At 43.3% G+C, this 20,662-nt stretch overlaps 2 protein-coding genes across 2 annotated transcripts in view; one reads left to right on the top strand and one right to left on the bottom strand.

Annotated features, from left to right (window-relative positions):
• Positions 1-8,444, top strand: part of tmem91 (transmembrane protein 91) — a 24,923-nt gene extending 16,479 nt beyond the window's left edge. The window contains exons 3-4 of the mRNA XM_034230561.1: positions 3,905-4,051; positions 5,615-8,444. Of these exons, the coding sequence (XP_034086452.1) occupies positions 3,905-4,051; positions 5,615-5,770 (303 nt within the window). The 3' untranslated portion in view covers positions 5,771-8,444. The remainder of the gene's footprint in view (positions 1-3,904; positions 4,052-5,614) is intronic.
• On the bottom strand, positions 8,434-20,662 carry exosc5 (exosome component 5). The gene is made up of 6 exons (XM_034230562.1): positions 20,448-20,662; positions 18,375-18,488; positions 15,731-15,852; positions 15,499-15,639; positions 8,860-8,949; positions 8,434-8,693 (listed from the first exon to the last, which is right to left on the bottom strand). The coding sequence occupies exons 1-6, from the start codon at positions 20,545-20,547 to the stop codon at positions 8,598-8,600; spliced, it is 663 nt and encodes a 220-aa protein (XP_034086453.1). The 5' UTR covers positions 20,548-20,662; the 3' UTR covers positions 8,434-8,597.

Raw genomic sequence — 20,662 nt, 5'->3', positions numbered from 1 at the left:
GTGGCTCTGGGGTTGTTGTGTGAGCCATCACAATTGTTGTCTTTTTTAAGAAAAAAATGTCTTATGTCCATCTTCAAAAACTCTGAGTCCGAATGACAGTTTAAACATTGTCACAGCTCACAGGATAGGTACCCGTGAGCCAATAAGACAGATGTTTATTTCCATTCAACTCTCTAGTTGGTCTGGTGTCTTGCCTCTGTTGCATTCACTGAACACGGGAAATTACAATCCTGCCGTCCTCTCTAGTGTCATGATGAGGTTCAGGTAAAGCACGGTTAATGTATTATATTATTGACTCAATAATATAATACACGGTTAATGTATTATATTATTGACTCAATAATATAATACACGGTTAATGTATTATATTATTGACTCAATAATATAATACATGACTTTGAGAGTAAGCAATCTAGGCATATTAACACAATTAATTAAACATACTTATCACGGTGACGGTGTACTGGGATTTTTTTCTTTTTTCTTTTTTTTGTTGCTAGGGGGCCCCTTAGTGGCTGCGGGGCCCTAAGCGGCCGCATATGTCGCTTAATGGGTCGGGCCGGCTCTGTTTACAGGTTCATACATGCATTATGTTTCTTGAAGACATGCTTACATCCAGAAAGCACCTTAAATATTTCATACTGCTTTTTCTGTCGCTTAATTACATACATAAACCACAAAGTCTTAAGATGAGTGAGTCCAAATATCTCTTAGGAAAGGGCCATTAAAAGGTATTTCTTGCTTGGGCAGCAGTTCACAATCCAACCATTAGTAGCAACTGATTTTATAGCACAGAAAAGCTGTTCACAAGACAACTTATAAATCTTCTTATTCTTATCAGCACCATTTTCAAAAGGTAATGTGTACACAGCTTTCCTTTTTATCTTTTAAACATACTTCTTAGTACAGCATGACAATTTGAGCAGGAAATATGCAAGAGCTTGTGAGAACAATATTGGTCCGCTCTTTGCAAAATATACTTCTCAATAGGGTGGAGGATCAGGGTTAATATTCTTATGAGCATGAACGTGACATGAGAAGGGGAGTCATATCTGGCATTTTGAATCCCATGTCCCAAACAAATCTGACTGGGTTGTTGTACTTCAGCGTTTGCGGGTTGGTAAGCACTCCATAGAAATGTGCACAATATGTCCTTAAAGGCTAAACATTATTATTTTATGGTCCATTACGCATCATAAACAACATTAAAAAGTCCAAAAATAATTGTTCCGAGTCCAAGAGGAGGTCGTCAAATGTCTTGGTTTGTTCAACCAACACTCCACACCCAAAAATATTCAATTTAAAATGACTTAAAACTGAAAAGCAGCAAATCTTCCTACAGAGAAGCTGAATCAGGAAGAGCTTGGCATTATCTATAAATAAATGACTGAAACAATGAAATCTTAAAAATGATTTCAAATCGATAAATGTTTTCCTCTTTGCAATTATTAATCATCATATCTGGCTTCCTAATACATCGTTTTTGTTTGTTGGAGGAGCAAATGCATGAAAAGCAAGAGAGGCTCTCATATTCTTAGTACGGATTCAAAGAGGAATTTAAAAATAGACATATGAGCCATGCATTTCAGGGGTAGGCAGCAATTGGATGCTGACTGTCAGAAAACCAGATTACATAAAGCTCCTCTTCTGCTGCGCAGCAGGTAATGACACTACAGACGCAACCAGAACGCCAGCTCCATTTGATAGGTCATTGAGCATAACCCACCCTGGAGTGAAATGTAAAGGAGCTTTGAAACTCTTACAGTGGTCATTCCACGTTAAGAGTGCATACGCTGTAAAGTAAGTAACGGTTTGTTGTTAATATTACTATGAAAAGTCTCTAAGCTTATATCAAAAGGTCCAATCAGCTTAAAAGTTGATGTGAGGTTCGCTCCCCAAGGACAGAAGAACACAGGAAATCACTTTTCTTCTTGTCAAGCTCATTCTGAATGCCGAATGCGAAAGTGAAGTGATGCAACGGCCTCTGGGAATCAAACCATTCAGTGAACTCTATTAGGGCCAATCTCCTTCTTTGTTTCACCTTAAAAGTGAGTTAGAGGAGTCAACCTGACTCCCAGAACTCTTTTAATGCTTCATGGTCAAACCAGACAATGATAACCCTACTTACCCTAACCTAACCCCAGAAGAGATGTCCCGCCCAGAGTCACTTTATAGGCTTTACAAGCTTTTATTGTCATATGTACAATATCTACACCGTAGTTGTTGACAATTAAAATCTCAAGTCCTAAGCTCTTCCATCAAAATAGGCAAAAAATACAGAAAAAAGTGCTAGAGAATGGCGCAAATGACACAATGGTGCAAGTAATAAGGCAAGAGCAGCTAAACCATGTACATGGTGCTGCACTTTTTTCTTGCCAACAATAAAATGATCCACAAAGAGAGTAACGGTGGAGTGAAGGACATCAGATCAACTCAAATAACCTTGAGATCCAATCTTTAAAGTACCCTATGTAATAATTCATTCTGATTTACCCGTCTGATCTTCTTTAACTTTTAAAAGCAGAGAAAGAAGGGTGCTGGTGTATGCATTTTAAATACGACATCTTTGGAAAATGCACAATTTCTCCACGCACAAAGTAGAACCTGCATAGTATTATGACGGGTCGGGGGGAGAGGGGAAGTCAGATTGAATATGCAGCTGTTTCATGAACATGCACGAGTCATGTCTCCCCTGCGGTCAGCTTGCAGGCTAACCCCATTCAGTCACATTATCTTACAGGCACCGGCAGCTTTAAACCAGTGTTGTGGTTGACGTGAACACAACATTAAAAAAAAGTACATTTTTAATGCGGTAACTTCGCGTCAGAGCTTATTATCTTTGTATGTTTGAAACAAGATAATATGCACTCACTTGAATAGATGAAAAGGGGCTAGATTTAAAGGGCTAATTCACTCAAATATATTTGCTTGGTTGTTTTTTCCCTCATAAAATTAACAAATGCAAGTGGAAAGACACAGGATTCAGGAGCTACTGTTGTTCTTCGACTAGGCAAAGAGAGGGGGCTGATAATGTCAGTGTGTCCTCTAAGTAATACTTCCCCTAAAGTTCCCATCTAAACAAAACATGTATTTAACAAAAAGCGTTCAAACAACTCCAACACAAACCCCAAAGATAACTGGTCTCTTTAAGATTCTAAGGTATTGTTCTCCCCAAATCCATTCTTCTTAAAACAGCTGTATAATCCAGTTCAAAGCCAACAACCAAAGTCCAAGGTCACTCCACAAAAGTAAGCAACAAATATAATCCAAGGGAAAGACAAATCTGAAAAAAAAAGAAAATTATCCCCAAAAGTAAGTGACTCACCGGCCACTGAAAATGGAACAAGATGTATACTTTAGATGGGCTTTTGCTGTTCTGTCCTCCCTGGTCCTCAGACTCCTATTGTTCAACCGGTCCTCTTGGAGCCTCAGGTAACACCATCACTTGGAGCTAAACACACTGAAATCAACCCACATCTACAAAATGCATTCTTCAAAACCCTTCAGCAAGCTGCCAGGATTCCTTCTTTTCTCTTTCCTACCAAAAAACCCACTTCGCTCTCCCTTTGTTCCCCTGAGTTAATTGAACACCTGATCAGTACCTACAGGGAGGTGACAGGGGAAAGAGGGGACACACTGCATGCTATATCACACACAATTGCAAATCTACATTTTCTGGAACTTCTTTGATTCAAATAAATAGCCCCAACTAAAACCTGTTTGCAGGGTGTTCTGCGGATTGTCAAGAGTAATAGAGATTCTTTGAAAGGATGTTGCTGTTCATTTCTGCTTAATGAAATAGATGGAAACATGCTAAATCATCTCTGTTAACAGACAACGTCAGAGTTTATTTTGGGGGTATTTAACCTGAACTCAACCTAAGAGCACTCTGTTTGAATCCTAGGACTCATCCATTGAAGACTTCAGTGAGACAGACAGTGAGAGCAACTTCCCCCTGATGATCCCTCAGGACTACCTGGGTCTGGCCTTCTTCTCCATGCTCTGCTGCTTCTGGCCCCTGGGCATCGCTGCCTTCTACCTCTCACAGAAGGTACACACACACACACACACACACACACACACACACACACACACACACACACACACACACACACACACACACACACACACACACACACACACTTGTACCTTAGCTGACAAGATATAACCTGGCACTGTAGTTCACAGCCGCAGGTCATTTCCTCCCCTCTGCAGTGTAGACTAACTCCAGGTCCAGTGTTTTAGTGTTCTCCAAGTCTATGAACATAATGGAATTGGTTCAGAGTTTGAGGGAGGGATTATGTCTAGATTGTTTAAAACAGCACAAAGGTGTTAGAATGGATGTTGCATCACAGGAACCCTAAAGCCGCCTTCACATGATCAGCGGTAAAACAGCTCTGCATTGCCGTTGTGTTTCTATGGAGACGAGGCTGAAGAGCTACCCTTGGCGACGCCCAATGCTTGTGATTGTTGCTGAGCACTGCCCTCAAAGTTCAAATTATTTTATTGTTGACCTTGATTGCTGCTTAACTTTTGTAGTGCAACCAATCAGATAACAGCTGAGTGAAGCGACACAAGCAAGTTGGTGATGTAACCATAGAAACAAAACTTAAGTAGCTGTTTTTGCAGCAAGGCTCTGTGCCCAACCTCACGTAGGGCGAGGAACAAATCACGTATTATGTGAATGCAGTTTAAGAGTTGTGAGATTCATAGCAAATAAAAACCGAAACACAAAAGTGAAGCAGATGTGCGGGCTGGTTGTGGCACACTTGGTTAATGGGCATCAGCCAATCAGAGCGTCAGTGCTTAAATCCCAAGCCTTTGCAGTCAATATGTCAAAGGGCCTTGGGCAAGACAGGCTGTGGCTCAGTGGGTTAGTGCCCTGATCTTCAAATCAGGGGATAGCAAGTTTGAGTCCCACTGCAGTCAGCATGTCGTTGTGTCCCTGGGCAAGACCCTTCACCCCATATTGCTCCTGTGGGGATTGCCCACAGCACTAAATGTATGTAAGTCGCTTTGGATAAAAAGCATCTAACAAGTGACTTGTAATGTAGACACAGAAAATGCTCCCGTATGTCTAAGATTTTTAACTGTATGCAAGTCACATCAGCTCAATGACATGTAATGTAATTCATATTCAATAATTCATTTAGTGACCATCTTTCAGCAGGAGCCTTAATCTTACCAATATCAGAATCAGAGTACTTTTTTTATCCAAGTGCAAATTTATGTCTCGTACAGTTGCACCAATTTTTTAATTAAAAAAATATATATTTATTTAAACAAGTAAAACTGTGCAGTTAAAATGCAATAGACAAGAATCTGGTCCCCCCTGCTACCCAGCTTTCCAAAATCATAATTAATTTAAAAGCGGAAATGTCCAAGACAAAACTGGTGTGAATATGGAGCAGGCCAAGGGGAGAAGGGGTGAATTAGGCACAGACGCCGGGGGTGATTCAGAAACGGAGCATAATATGGGTTTAGTGTGTGATTGGAATGAATGGAAGAGGGAAGTGGAGGCCAGGAAGAGACTTTGACAAATGATGACGAATGCCCCGTCCCTCCTCTAACCCCCCCTCCTCTAATTCTTATCTCCCTCTGCTCTCTCCTACAGACCAACAAGGCCTCGGCTCAGGGGGATTTTCAGGGGGCCAACGCTGCATCTCGCCAGGCTTTGTGGCTCTCCGTGCTCTCCATCGTTTTCGGAATCATAACGTACATCTGCGCCATCGCTGCGTTGATTTCCTACTTGTCCGGCAAACCCCCTTAAGACCAACTCATTCACCAGAATACACACACAAAAAAAAGATGTACACACGTCACGGACACAACGTATCACCTTTGTATGTAATATAATCCGTCCTTGTCTGTCGACCATATCTCCAGTCATGTTTTTATCTGCACCGCGCTTGGAGAAAGACTGGTGCTTAGATTATAATCACTTGTAATTGGATTAGGACATAATTCAGCTCAGAGGACATTCTTCGGACGTAAGGAAAAACCCTTAAACACCACTCCATAGAATTCTGTAAATGTGAATTTGTTTTCACTCGCCCGAGGACTTAAGTTCTGCCATCCCTTAAATGTGTACTGTAGTCGTCTTCACGTTAAACATTACTGAATAAAAAAGACAAAAAAGTGCCATAAAAAGAACAACAACACTGTAGATATCACTGTCTCAACAACGGAGGATAAATGATGAGAGGCAGAGAGAAAAGTATGGGGACATGCAGCCGTGAGCGAGGGGCGGAGTACGGCGACGGACACTGCAGATTTACGAGGAGGTCACAGCAAGGACGAGGCGTCTAAATCCTGACGGAGCTGCTGTGGGGTGAAATCTGTGGACAGTTTTTAAGATCCCAGGAGCTTTTTATACGGGGGTCCAGAAGCTACTATCCAATAGAGTGGTGCAGTGATGACTCCAGGAAAAATAATTAGCATTTCCGCTTCTGGTTCCATTGTCTAAAAGTCCGTTTTTTTTATTGTGGTAAGAAGCCTGAAAGAAGGTCTGTGGTTAACACAAGCTGAAGAGATTTTCACGTTTTGTTCCACGGCAATACATCAGTACTGTACAGTAAATACCCTTCTGGGGAATGTAACTAGGGTCTGAATCACAGGGGTCATTTAAACTGGGGAGGCTGGGGACATGTCCTAAACACTTTGCATTAGGATAATTTGTTGCAAATGTTTTGAAAATAGCGTGTTTAAAGAGTTGTACAGTTTGGGGTTTATGTACAATCGGGAGGACTGTTCACACTTCTTGGGTACATTATTCCTGGTAACCCGAGTGGTGCAATTTGGACCAGCGACACGTAATAATTGAATAGAACAGCGTAGCATAGTTACTTTACTAGTTGTCAAAAGAAGTATTGTGAGCATGTTTTTATGTATTGTTTGCGGGGTGCGCTTATCGCAGTAGTGTTTTTTTTAATCGGAAAAAAGTGTCCCACCACTGATTCAAACAAAATGACGCCCATGGTCTGAATAAACTACTAAACATAATCACTCCGAACATTAGCCGCCTTTAGCTTAGCGGTGGTGACGCGCAGCCATTCGACCTGCTTTAGTTCATTTATAGGCTAACTTTAGCTTTTTCTTTGATTTACATTTAAAAAATCCTGAAGGATATGTTGGAGATTATCCTGCTGAACAATAATGTGAAAGTATCATAAACGTGTTTGCGACAAAGCTTATTTTTTGCAATGTACTGAAATCCAATGGATAAATCCCATTGCTTTTTGTCGAGGGAGCCCTTCTGAAGCTAACTTCCTGGTCTGGCCTACAAAGATACGTCATCACTGCACCACTCAAGGGACCTTCAGGGAACCGCTGCACTTCCTGATTTTCACATTCTTTATCACTTATTGTTTATCTGCAGAAAGGACTGCTTTGTTCAATGCCAATCTTGTGAGTTATCCTTATGTCGAGCACACACTGACAAAACATACAGTGCAGTTATATAAGATAAATATTAATGAGGCAAATGCAAAGTCGTGATGTGAACCAGCGGCTCTACACATAAAGGAGCTGCTTCTGTATACAGTGCTGACAAACTGATGACAGAGGCTGCAGACCTGCGAGAAAAAGTGCCAAAAATATGAAAATAAACTCTTAAAGATGATCCTTCTATGAGTTGTTCCATTAATAGAATCAAGCAAGCTGCCACACCACACTCTCTAAATATAGACTGCGCTCGTTTCTCCAATAAAAAAAGACGACGTACCTCTTGCTGAATTTGAAAATGAAGCTGTGTAAGTGTTCAGATGAGGTAAAGGTTAAAATAATAATAATATTGTCTGGCAAGACACGCCATGAGTCAGAACAATCTCCATTTGGGTCACGACAGAAACATGCACGGCCAGTTTGTAGTTTGTTAACCTGCTGAAAGCTTCCATCACGTCCTTTTGGACTAAAACAAATCTTTGATGAAAGGAAAGAACTCTGGCCATATTGGTTTGAGCTTAAATGTGCCATTAAAAAAAGCTGTGAACCTGAAATAAATATTTTAAAAAATGACTATGGTACAAGTGGACATTTTCTATTTAGATGTATAGTTTTTATAGTCCCTGGCTGAACTGCAAATACTTTGTTTCCTGCAAACCCAGTGTTGCATCAAGACTGAGCTGATGATATATTATGGGTCCTGTATGTGGACACTCCTGTGGTGTCAGTGTCTAACCCTGTCCACACAGTGAAGTCAACTCTGACAATCCTCCATCTCCATGGACGTAAGAAAGAACGAAGGACCCTACTGATTTATGTATGAGAATTTAATGTGGACTGTCATGAGACGGGCTCCAGTCAGATTTGTATCACATGTATAGATAAAGGTCAAAGGTTGTGAAAAATGAGATGTATTAATACAAGAGTTCTTGTATAACATGTAAATATTTAACTGAAAGAAAACTTCATGAATCCCAATAAATGCACTTGTTTGACATTCATCTTTGCTTTATTCTTTTGCCCTGACTTCTACATAGGGAGATCTCACAAAATATCCAAACTCACAAAATCAAGAATATTTTATTTTATAACATCAGCATTTATTTATTTTAAAAAGGAAAAAAACGAGTAGGAAAAAGGGAGCTGCTGCTACATCAGAGGTTTTTGGAGTAGCGCCTCCTGACGGAGTCCCTGTAGAACTGGAAGATGTTCTCTGAGGCTTTCTGGCTGACTGCTATACACTGCTGCAGCTGCAGGAGAAGAAACACACATGAATGAGTTAATCAGGTCCAAAAAACCTCTCGTCTTCATCAGACCTGAAGCAGGTCACGAACAGTGCTGGCACAATAATCTGTCCAACAGATGTGGCAATCACACAGACTTAAATTTGACAATGTTCCACATTAATGTACTGACCTCATGAACTGAAAACGATCCCTTGGTGTATGACATCATCACTCTTTGTTCCTTGCTGTCAATAGCAAAAGTCATCAAAGCTCGACTTTCCTGTTGAGAGGAAACGGACAAGATCAAATTAACAAATTCAGCGAGGATTGTGACAGAAGTCACTTTTTGAGAAGACATGCAAATGTTGGTCTTACAAAAACATTTGAACAAGTGACAAATCCAGTGACACTTCACCAATCTGTCAGGTCCACCGTGCTCCACAAGTTATTTTGTTATGATGCATTAAAGGGAAATTGTGTTTGTTGATGTTGGTGCACTTTGGTGTATCTACCATTCCCTCAATAAGCCTATTTTTCTGTTACACTTCTAAATGTTCACAAGAGTCTAGCAAACCATGAGTTATACAAAATTGAGTGCAATCAATAGTGTTATTAACACATAAATGGACTTGAGTAGTCTGGCCTGTAAGAACTACAAGTGTACAATACATTTGTTTGAAGTAGGGATTCAGCAATGTTTCTCAGCCAATAACAAAGCTTGTTTTTTCTCTAGTTATTTTAAGCCAGGGATCACATCAATCTTTATTAAAAAAAATAAAGATTGATATGATGTTTTAAGGCAAATGGAGTTTGACTGAACAAGTCAGGAGTGAAATAGTTTATCTCTAACATATTCAACTGCCTGCGTCATCAATCTGTTCCCTCTGCCAAGGACAAGCAACAAGAGGAATCAAAACAAGAGAAAGACACAACACATCACTCAGAAAACCTTGAAAATCTATCACTGCACACTGAGGAATGTCTTGATTATGGAATGGAGAAGTCTCCACCGCCCTTCACCCCCCCCTATCACCTCTGAGGATACTCTTCCTTCACCCCACAGCTCTCTCTACTCTCCGTTCACCCTTTCACCCTCGCCCACCCTCCTGGAGATCGCTGAACACATGAAGGAGATACAGAGGGTTGGCACCGATTCCTTCCTGGAGTTCAATAACCAAACTAAGACGATGCGCAGGGTTGGCAGCATGTCCTTTACCCCCGCTCCTCAACGACGCCCATCAAAATCACCGAAGCAGAGACGCGCACCACCTCCCCCGTCTCCGTCACCGTTCCTACGTCAACCACCTCCTCCCCCTGGACGCGCACCAACACCCCCGTCACCATGCCTACCACAATCATCCGGACCAAAACGTCCTCCCCCCCCCTTCAAGACTGCTGTCTCCGAAACCTGATAAGGATGTGTGTGTAAAAAACGCAAACACTGACTGATATATGCTGGGTCCAGACTCAAGGGTGTATGGCTCTTTCCAGGACATGCCGGGGTGCAGCGAGTCGTTTGGCTGATGCAGAGCGTAGTGCACGCGCTGGGGTGTACGGTTTAACCATGTCCTGGATGTAGGAAGGGCCAGATCCATTCGCAGCATGGTAAGCAAGTACCAGTGTCTTGAAGTGGATTCTAGCAGTTACCGGAAGCCAGTGAAGGGAGCGGAGGAGCGGAGTGGTGTGGGAGAATTTAGGAAGGTTGAAGACCAGACGAGCCGCTGCATTCTGGGTGAGCTGCAGAGGTCGGATGGCACATGCAGGTAGACCAGCCAGGAGGGAGTTGCAGTAGTCTAGGCGTGAGATGACGAGAGCCTGGACCAGAACCTGCGTCGCTTTCTGTGTCAGCTGGGGACGTATCTTCCTGATGTTGTAACACAGGAAATTCCTGCGGTTTTCATTCCAGGGAATATCGTACCAGTACAACCGTCTGCCGTTCGGTTATTCCCTGGCTCCTCACACCTTTTCAAAGTGTGTAGAGAGGGCGCTGCAGCCGCTACATAGAGGAGGGATGAGAGTACTATTTTATCTGGACGACCTGCTGTTGCTGGCTCGCTCCAGGGAGGAAGTTGCTTTACAGACGGTACAGCTCGTATCACATCTGTCAAAGCTGGGTTTCGAAATAAACTGGAAGAAGAGCTGCCCTCTTCCCTCCCAGAGTATTATTTACCTGGGTGTGGAATTAAACTCAGCCCGCATGAGAGCACGACTCTCACAGCAGAGAGTGGAGGCACTGATAGCTCTCCTTCGACGCGTCACAACCCGCAGCGTGGAGACAGCCCTCTCCGTGATGCAGCTGCTTGGCATGATGGCAGCCGGTCACGTGGTGATTCCCCTGGGTCTCCTTCACATGAGGAGACTCCAGAGGTGGTTTATTCGCCTACGCATCGACCCCGTGCGACAGAAGAGGCGCATGGTGGCCATCCCTCCTTCCGTGGGTTCAGACTTAACCTATTGGAAAAGTCCCCACGTCCTGTCAGTGGGGGTGCCCCTGGGCAGAGTTACGTCACACATCTCGGTGTTCACAGACGCATCTCTATCAGGGTGGGGAGGAACGTGTATGTCGCAGGCAGTGGGGGGACAGTGGCCGGCTCACATGTCCCTCCACATAAACGTGCTGGAATTGCTCTCCGTACGGAGAGTAATTCAGCATTTTGCCCCGTTGCTGCAGAATCAGCATGTGTTGATTCGCACAGACAACAGAGCCGCGGCAGCCTACATCAATCGCCAGGGCGGAGTACGCTCAGCGCAGCTTCTGAACACAGCCAGGCGGCTGTTGATCTGGGCGAGCGCACACTTGCTCTCCATCAGAACAATGTTTGTTCCCGGCGAATTGAACAGAGGGGCAGACCTTATGTACAGAGGAGGTCCTCGCCAGGGGGACTGGAGCCTCCATCCTGAGCTGATCTCCCAGGTTTGGAGCCGGTTTGGGAGAGTAGAGGTGGATCTGTTTGCCGCACGCGGGAATGCGCCCTCTGGTTCTCCCTGAAAGCGCAGGACCCCCCTAAGTGTTCCCTGAACGGGAACACTTAGAGGGGTTGGGCCTCTCTCAAGATGTTGTACGTACCATTCAGGGAGCCGCGTCTACCAGAGCGTCCTACACAGCCAAGTGGACAGCGTTCCAGCGTTGGTGTGTAGAAAGAAGCCTGGACCCCATTACGTGCCCCCTGCCTCACGTGCTGTCATTCCTCCAGCTGTTGTTGGACAGGAATTTGGCTTTCAGCACAATCAAGGTATATGCTGCTGCCATATCATCTTGTCACGTGGGTTTCGGGGTTGGGACGTTGTTCAGTCACCCCCTGACGAAACGTTTTATTCGAGGAGTACGAATACTCAGACCTGTGTCACGCGCACTGGCGCCTCAGTGGGATTTGGCTTTGGTGTTAAGCGCACTAAGCCAAGCCCCATTTGAACCTTTAGAGCAGGTTCCCCTTAAACTGTTATCAGCCAAAGTAGTACTGCTTTTGGCTCTGACTAACATCAGCAAAAAGGGTGAGTGATTTGTCTGCTCTCTCTGTGGCTCCGTCATGCCTCCGGATCCAAGGAGATGGCAGTTCAGCTGTGTTAAGCCCTAACCAGGCTTTTATGCCAAAGGTCATCACAAGCTCTTTTAGAGTCGAGAGTGATCACCTTGGATGTTTTTTTCCCGCCTCCTTACAGGTCGGAGGAAGAAGCCACTTCTCATCTCCTCTGTCCTGTGCGCACGCTGTCTTGCTATGTGGCGCGCACGGCTGCCTTGTGCCGTTCTCAGCACCTGTTTGTGCACTATAGAGAGCGCTCGATCGGCAACCTCTGTCTGCACAATGGCTGTCACACTGGTTGTGTGAGGCTGTGTCACAGGCATATGTCTCCTCTGGGGGGGAGCCCCCGGAGAACATCAAGGCGCACTCCACCAGAGGAATGTCAGTGGAAGACATTTGCACTGCTGCATCTTGGTTTTCCCCCCTGTTCATTTATTCAATTGTATTTGAGGGATGTCTCCCATTCCTCTCTGACACACCCTGTACTGGGTGTCCTGTCGGAGTGAGTGAGGTCAGGAATCCAGCTGTGCGCTCTCCTGCCTGTCTGACACGCAGAGAGCTGCTGTTCCCCCTCTTTTTGTCACTGGGCAAAGTGTGACCTTCGTCTCTACTTTCTCACAGCGGCAGGTATGTATTGTTCCCAGCCTTCGTCCCCTCATGGAAAATATTCATGTTTTGCTATGTTCCATGGACGGTGATGCGCCATTACGCATGGCACAATAGGCATGGGTTATTATCTGAGCAGGTGTGTCTGTGCTTCTAGTGCCGGGCGGACCCAGTGGGGCGCAGACTACATCATGCTTCGCCCTTAACCCAATAGCGATAGCCTTAGAGGGCGAAGCCATAGAACTGAGGTTACCTACTGTAACCCCAGTTCTAGGGGTGTAACGGTTCACAGAAGTCACGGTTCGGTTCGTACCTCGGTTTGGGGGTCACGGTTCGGTACGGGTTCGGTACAACAAGAAAAAGCAAAAAAAAGTCCCAAATGCATAATTCCAGGTTTGTTGTTATTTATTTTTGAACAGTAGTGCAAGTTTCAGTTTAAAAATAAGGAACTCTGACATTTTGAATAATTAACTGTATTAAACAGTTAAAAACAAACCACAAACAGTACCACACACACTCAGATGGCCAGATTATCTATAATGGCTGATGTCAAACAAAAAGGTTTCATCAAGCTGTAAAACTAAAAAGAATGTATTGAAAATAATACATAAATAATAAGAAATTGTTTCAAGGGCGCATAGTCGTTGAAAAACATATGCCAAAAGCTTCCGTTATTTATTTTGGTCTCAAGGCTTTCATATCTATTGGCTTCTTAAAAACAGCGGGGATCAGGCTCCGGTGATTGGCAAATCTGGGTGATGCCTTCTGATATGATTTAGCATGTTTGGCGTGTACCATTAGCATACCGCACCACTGTCTAACAACGCCGACACACCGTCCTCGTCCGATCCACCACTCGCACACTTCATCGTTATTGTAGTCCACAGGGAACCCGAAATGTTCCCACACAGCTGATTTAAAAGAAGCAGGTGAGTTCTAGCTCCTGTGTGTTATCTGAAATCGCCATACTAACTTTTCTTCTTGTATTTTGTTGTTGTGTTTCTTCTTGTTCTTCATTTGTTGTTTAAGGGCGGCTGGCAAACAGCTTTTAGGCGCAATACCGCCCCCTGGATTATAAATAGTGTAGTGGATACTGCCCTGAATGACACTTTGTTCCCACTCGTAAAAAAAAAGGCGTATTCGTCGTGCATGTGCCGAACCCTGACATCCGAACCGTGACAGTACGGGACGAATACGGATACCGTTACACCCCTACCCAGTTCTATGAGTAAATGGTGCAGCCCTCTAAGTGCTGGGCGCCACTGGCTCTACGAATAGCTGAAGAAAAGTTATTTTGTATGGGAGCAGATTGTCGGGCCTCCTTCCTATTTATACCGGAAGGGAGCCCGAGGGTGGGGCCTAAAAAGTGTTTCAGTGCTGCGCGGGTGCACAGGGGGATTACCCAATAGCGATAGCCTTAGAGGGCTACGCCAATACTCATAGAAACTGGAGTTACAGTAGATAACTTCAGTTTCCCAGTTACACAGGGACGCGGGAAGTCAGTCAGAGTTGGGGGTGCGTGCAGCGTCTCGCAGCGGAGTAACTGTGGTGCGGAGGGGGGGCTGCGAGTGGAGCCTCGCAGTTTTTCAGGTTGATATGTGAAGCTCATTAGCTAGCCAACATGTATCTAGCAAATGTTTAGCAAAATATTAGAAGTGAGGCTACTAGACTTAAGTTAGGTCGACTGTAATAGCCTCACTTTTAATAGTTTGCAAAACATTAGCTAGCACTAGTGTTTTGCAGTTGCTAGAAGCTTATTGGGATGTTATGCTAGATAGACAGATATAATAAATTAAGCATTCTTGTTAGTTAAGCATGTCAGCCTGCAGCTCCACTTCTTGTCTCTCTAACTCATTGCAGATGGCTGCACTAAAGAAAAGGACAGAGAGGAAACCAGTTGTAAGATGTTTAAAAGTTCATTAAACATAATATATGCTTAAATGCATTTCAAAGAAGTTGTGTTTGAGTTTGTGTTATTCTACATTTTGACACCAAGATTTTCTGATTTTACTGCAAATGTATATCGGTTCCAAATATCGGTTATCCGTCCCCTTGATTACTAATAATCGGTATCGGCCTTGAAAAAGCCTGACAATGTGGGTCCTTATCAACTGATCCTTTTTCCATGTAGGATTTGTTTTTCTCACCTCAGCTGTGGTTAGCTATAGTAGAGGAACAAACCCCCAGAAAATGTGCAAAATGCTAATTTTGCCATTGCTTATTATTTGTAGTATTATCTTTATTTGTTCGGACCACGTTTGGGGGGTGGTTTGTTGGTATGTAGGTCACCTGTTGAACGCCAGTTTGTGGATGACAGAGGGTGAATTGCTCCAACATTTTATTGTTGACCCTGAGGTCTGGACTTGGTTATGTTTGTTTTGTTTCTTTACTAAACACTGGTGAACTCTGACTATGGAACGTCATTTCTACTTTATCTTTAATATTTGTATGCATGCTTCTTGATATCTTTGCCCCTTTACTTGTCTCTGTGGGACTAATAAAAAGGTATTATGATAATCCTAAAGGTATGTTTATACTTAACCGTCATTATTTAAGTAAGGAGGCATATTACCATAAAATGTAACTTGTATGCATAAAAGACAATGAAAGTTACATAAAGGAGGTCATTTGACTTCTCACTCCCCCTCTGCTGTCAACTAGTGCAGCCAAAGCATCCTGTCCTACAGGGCCCTCTGATGTACCTTCTCCTGAGCCGCGGTGGGGTCCGTGATGATCTCAGAGTCTGCGTTGATAGCGCAAGTCACCCCACAGAACAGGCAGCTCATGGGCAGGCCTGCGTCCATCAGGGCCATGCAGGCTGCGTTCAGGAAGCAGGCCAGACGCTGAGCAACAGCTAAGGAACAACTCTCACCAGGAAACACCTTAAGGCCCCATTACAACGCCCTACCGGCAGAACGTTTTACTGAAGGATACGGAGCCGTCGTCATGGATCAGCTGGAGGACCAGGGTGAGGGAGGAGCGGGGGTGGAGGGTCAGGAGCAGAGACGCCTCGCAGGTCTCTCTCACACACTGCTCCTGGGATCGCTCCCTTACACCTGGAGAATGAGGAGTTGATGGGACACATCAGTAGGATTGGGAACCGAAACTCGGTTCCAGATGAGAACCGATAACAAAATGCCGGGTACCGGGTACCCATACTAAATAAACAATTTTGGTTCTGCGTAACGGTTCCTAAACGCGGTAGAACCTGTATTCCAGCGGGTCCGTCCGCGCCGCGGTGACCTGGTGGAATACAGGGGCGGACTGGCCATCTGTGTGTTCTGGAGAATCACAGAACGGCTGGCTGTCAGCGGGCCGTTGACGGCCGGCTCAGTTTGCTGATGGCCGGCACCGCCCTTATTTTTTTTAAACGGCATCATGTAAGTTGCGCTGACAGGCGACAGAGGTCTACAGTTGCCCCGCAGCGAGGCTCCTCCCGTAGACAGTTCACGAGCTCAGTCACTTCATAACACCAAAGATGGGTCGCGGTAAACGCTCTGAGGTGAGGCTCCACTACACTAAAAAAGAAAAAGACAAGGCACAGTGTAATGCCTGTTAATAGCTCGCCACAGGCATTGCTCAGTTAAAATAAAGCACAGCTATTGTGTAATACATTTGTATTGCATGTATATTTTTTATTTGTAAAAATGTCAGTTAAAGCTTAAAAGAATAAAGATATTTTTGTTCTCTAAACGTTTGACCTCTTTCTTTTACAATTTTGGAATCGAAACGGGGAATCGATAAGAACCGGAATCGATACATTTCGATACCCATCCCTACACATCAGACAGGAAAGTGGCTCACCCCTCCCATCTTGTGGTGGGTTTTGGAAGTGCAGCTTTTGCATAGTAGAAGAAGAAAAGTTTGTAAAAACAACAGTTACAGTCCTCCTAATGCTCCAAAACCACAAAAATCCACCCCTGTTCAACTGCCAGAGCCTATACCGTGTTCCCTTTAGTGTTAACTTTCTGTCTGTCTTCTAGTGCCAGTTACTCTGTTGTCCAGTGCTCTGTCTTTTAACCCATTTCCTTCTGTTGAGCAGTTATTTTGTTCTTATTATATATGCTTTGTGTCTTTCTGTTTGTCGTAAGGTCTCCCTTTCTGTTGGTCGCTTGTTAGCAGACCCTTCACGCGATAGCAGAGCGAACAGGTAAAGGAGGCGTAGAGCGAGGGATCATTGTCCACTAGTTAGCAGATGGCGTGGTGCTCGCGGACGGATTAAAAAAACGAAATTGGTCGCAAAATATACTTTGGCGGCCATAAATATACCTGGGCGGCCCGTCCAAGTAAAGTCTATATGTGGGAAACCCTGTATACTGTATTTTATGTATTAAAATCTTATAGGATTTAACAATGAACTGCCATTTCACTGAAATCACACTAAGGACAATGCAATATTCAAATCACACGAGTAGCAATATTTGTAACAGGAAAAAATATGTGTTCAAAATAATAATATTAATAACAAAACCCAGACCACGATCAGAATACATAGACCTTTCAATGGTAATGAGTAATAATTAGTGGTGCACTATAATTATCGGTCCGATATTAGGAATTATGACGTCATCCCGATAAACCCGATAAAAGTATTAATAGCCCCGATAATATACAATATATTTTTTGGGTAAAAAAAAAAAGAAAAAATACTGCGGTGTGGGTGGATTGGGATGAGGGGCGCTTGTTTTTCACTCGGCTCCTCCCGTTTTGCCAGTACTGTGGTATTAGTGGTTTAGGAAGAGGGGAGTTCTTCACAAATCCAGCGCTCCCTAACTCATGCCTGGCTGTGACGTAAATGGTGTGCGGCCGTGAAGCCAGGACAGTAAACAAACATGTCGCCGGTAGTATGGGACTATTTCAAAGTTTCAGAGTTAGATAGTTCGCTTGCTATTTGTATTAACAAATGCAGAAGTTCCACGAGGAGGGAAAAAGGCAACGAGCTATAATACTTCCAACCTGATTGGTCCCCTGAAACATCGCCATCGCTACGATGGTGTGTTAAAAGCGTACGAAGACGCCTGCGCTGCTAAACTAGCGGCGAATCCAAAGCCAGCTGCAAAGGCACCGGGGCTTTTACCTATCGACGAGGCTTTTGAAAAAGGCAAGAACTTTATTTGGGAAAATAAATATGGTCACTTTGAAGAGTCAAAACTGTTCTTGGCTTTGTTTTGTTCATAGTAGTAATGCTCATGTCATTTGCTCACTACTAGTCTTTTTTTACCACCAGGTGTGCAAAAACTACAGGTACATTTAATATATATATATATTATATTATTATCGGTTATCAGTATCGGTCTTGAGAAGCAGGAAGGTATCGGTATCGGTTTCAAAAAACCAATATCGTGCATCCCTAGTAATAATGCATACATGATCAATCCCTCAAATAAAATGAATCATATCAAAATTGTAATTTCTGCAAAAATAAATCGCAATTAGTCATTTTTTCCCAAAAATTCCCAATATCTAAGTGCTCTTCACAAAAGTACTAGAAAATGAAGATTGCCATAATTCATCAGAACAACATTAGGCTGCATTAGACAGATAAAACTGCCTGATGAGAAATACAATCCTCACTTACTGGGCAATCCCACTTTGGGCTGGATCAACACCTCCAGGGTTGCTCGGTCGTAGATTTCCTTACTGACTTTGACCTCAGCTGGTCCGTACACTGCGGCTATCACACTTGTGTCACCTTTACAAGAGGAGGAAAAACAGTATTGTTAGAGCCAGTATTATCGTCTATCCCTATCGTCTATTCCTTGACCTCTGAGTGAAACGTCACGGGGTTAAGGGATAGTGGATAGGAGAATTCAAAAGGACTTATGCTTTATGAACGGGGACAACAGAGAAACATATTCTTCATGACCAAAGTTGGAATTGAAATAAAAAAGGAAAGTGAAACTTATGCTCGTTACCCTCTCCCTCCGGTCCACATTAATACAAATGATCCCAATGCGTATGATTGTATGAAAAGATCTTAAAATCAATACAAATGTATTTATTATAAACGTTAGTCCTTAACATCTATCAGTGTGTATATCACCATTCAAACATCTTTTAAAAGTTGAGCAAACCCCACACAGCTCAGTAAAGACTGTGAAATGTTGACTTTATTTGATCATTTCAGTAAAAACTAACGTTCATATTTCTCTTTTTGATTATAATACTGATGAACGTTCAGAAAAAAGCACTTTGGCAACTTACCACATACGTTTTAAAATGCTTAATAAGCACTGTAACTTTCATGATATAATTTCTCCGTCATAATCGGTTGTTTCCGTGAACGGCCGACTGTTGTGTGACGGCAAATGCTGTGGCTGCAATGCATTGTGGGGCAGCATTTTCTCCTTTCCTTTCGGAAGATCCAGTGTTTCCTAAGCTAAAGGAGGTTATGCCGCAGTGGCCTTTTTTTGGGCGACATGGTAATCGTCTGCTAGCCTACGGTACTCGTAGTATGTGTGTATCTTGTCAATATATTTGAATGTATGTTGATATAACGGTTCATTCTTCGGGCGCGCGTCCCACAGCCTCACAGGCATAGATTGCGCAATATTTTATTATTATACGATGCGTAGTTCTTTTGGAAAACATTGTTTTGTTTGCCTATTTACCTCGTTAACGTAAATAATACTCATTACATTGAAAAATGCATTATTTGTGATCAAAATAATGGTTGTTGGTAATGTATATTAGCGACCCCCACAGATGTTTGATTTCACTGGGTCCGTGGGAGCTCAGGCCCCTCCTTATGGGAGCTCAGCTCCCATTGGCTCCCACGTAACCCTAACCCTGGGAGAAAGTAAACAATACGGTTTATGGTTAAGTGTTAGCACCCCCCGAAGAGGCACAAGCTCTTACGTTGATATCGGAGATTTCAATAAATTAAAATAAAATAAAAAGAATATCCGAATAACGAAATTGAAACCCGAATAGTACTCCAACGAACGAATATTCGGATATTCGGGTACAGCCCTACAACATTGTACGTACATAGAAAGGGTAATTTATATACAAGTAAAATCCCAGAAGAGTATGTTATCTGCTACTGACAGACACAACATCTCCTATACATGCACTCACTGTTTGCTGTTTTTTAACACAGCATTCGGGAAATAAATGATAAGCTTTGGTCACACATGGGTTACCAACAAGGTTTAACACTTTGTGAGTAACTTAGTGGGATGAACAGTTGTGAAAAGTACATCATCAGTTATGTTAGTTTTACATTTTACTTCATTGATTTGATGAATTAAACCAACAGTAATCTGCAATGGGGCATTCTGAATGAGGTACACCAAGTTTATATTGATGCTAATATTTATGTACTTTTTCTTCAGTAAGAGTTTGAAAGCAGGACTTTAACTTGTGAGTATTTCTACATGTGTAGTGTACTACTATGTTTACTAAAGAAGATATCTGAACACTGCTCCTAACACTGATGGTGGGTAATATACATATGTGCTATTGCATATGGCTGTAATTAAGACACATTATGAATAGATAAGAACGTATAGGCTCGAGTTAGGTGCCGATACCAACTAATGGGACTTGACTGACTTGTGCACATGTGCTAAGGAGGCTAACAACAGATGGACTCCCGTCGCCTCTCACAACCTTCTCTGAGTGATATTTCAGTTTTTTAAAGCGTTACCTTGTACGAAGGAGGCTGACCCGTCCGGTCGAGACAGTAACGTTTGTTCACAGCCGAACTCCCTCAGAGAAACGTTCGTAGAGCCGCACACTTCCATCATGCTGCTACTACACTACAACCGCGATGGAGGACTGATTTATGTTGCGGGCTAGTGACGAAATCTGTTTTGCTATTTGCGGCACTCACTGATGACGTCATTATCTTCTTCTTCTTCT

The sequence above is a fragment of the Gymnodraco acuticeps genome, unplaced genomic scaffold (assembly GCF_902827175.1).
Source record: "Gymnodraco acuticeps unplaced genomic scaffold, fGymAcu1.1, whole genome shotgun sequence".
Classification (NCBI taxonomy): domain Eukaryota; kingdom Metazoa; phylum Chordata; class Actinopteri; order Perciformes; family Bathydraconidae; genus Gymnodraco; species Gymnodraco acuticeps.
The sequence above is the reverse complement of the archived record's forward strand: the minus strand, read 5'-3'. Positions and strand labels throughout refer to the sequence as shown.

Bases quoted from the DNA above. Each gene is read 5' to 3' on its own strand.
- exosc5 (XM_034230562.1), bottom strand. From the start codon at position 20,547: ATGATGGAAGTGTGCGGCTCTACGAACGTTTCTCTGAGGGAGTTCGGC. The intron at 15,640-15,730 runs GTATCCTTCAGT...GCTGTTGCTCAG, and splicing joins TGATCCATGACGACGGCTCC to CGTCTGGCCTGCTTCCTGAA. The intron at 8,694-8,859 runs GTCAGTACATTA...CTTCTCCTGCAG, and splicing joins GATCGTTTTCAGTTCATGAG to CTGCAGCAGTGTATAGCAGT.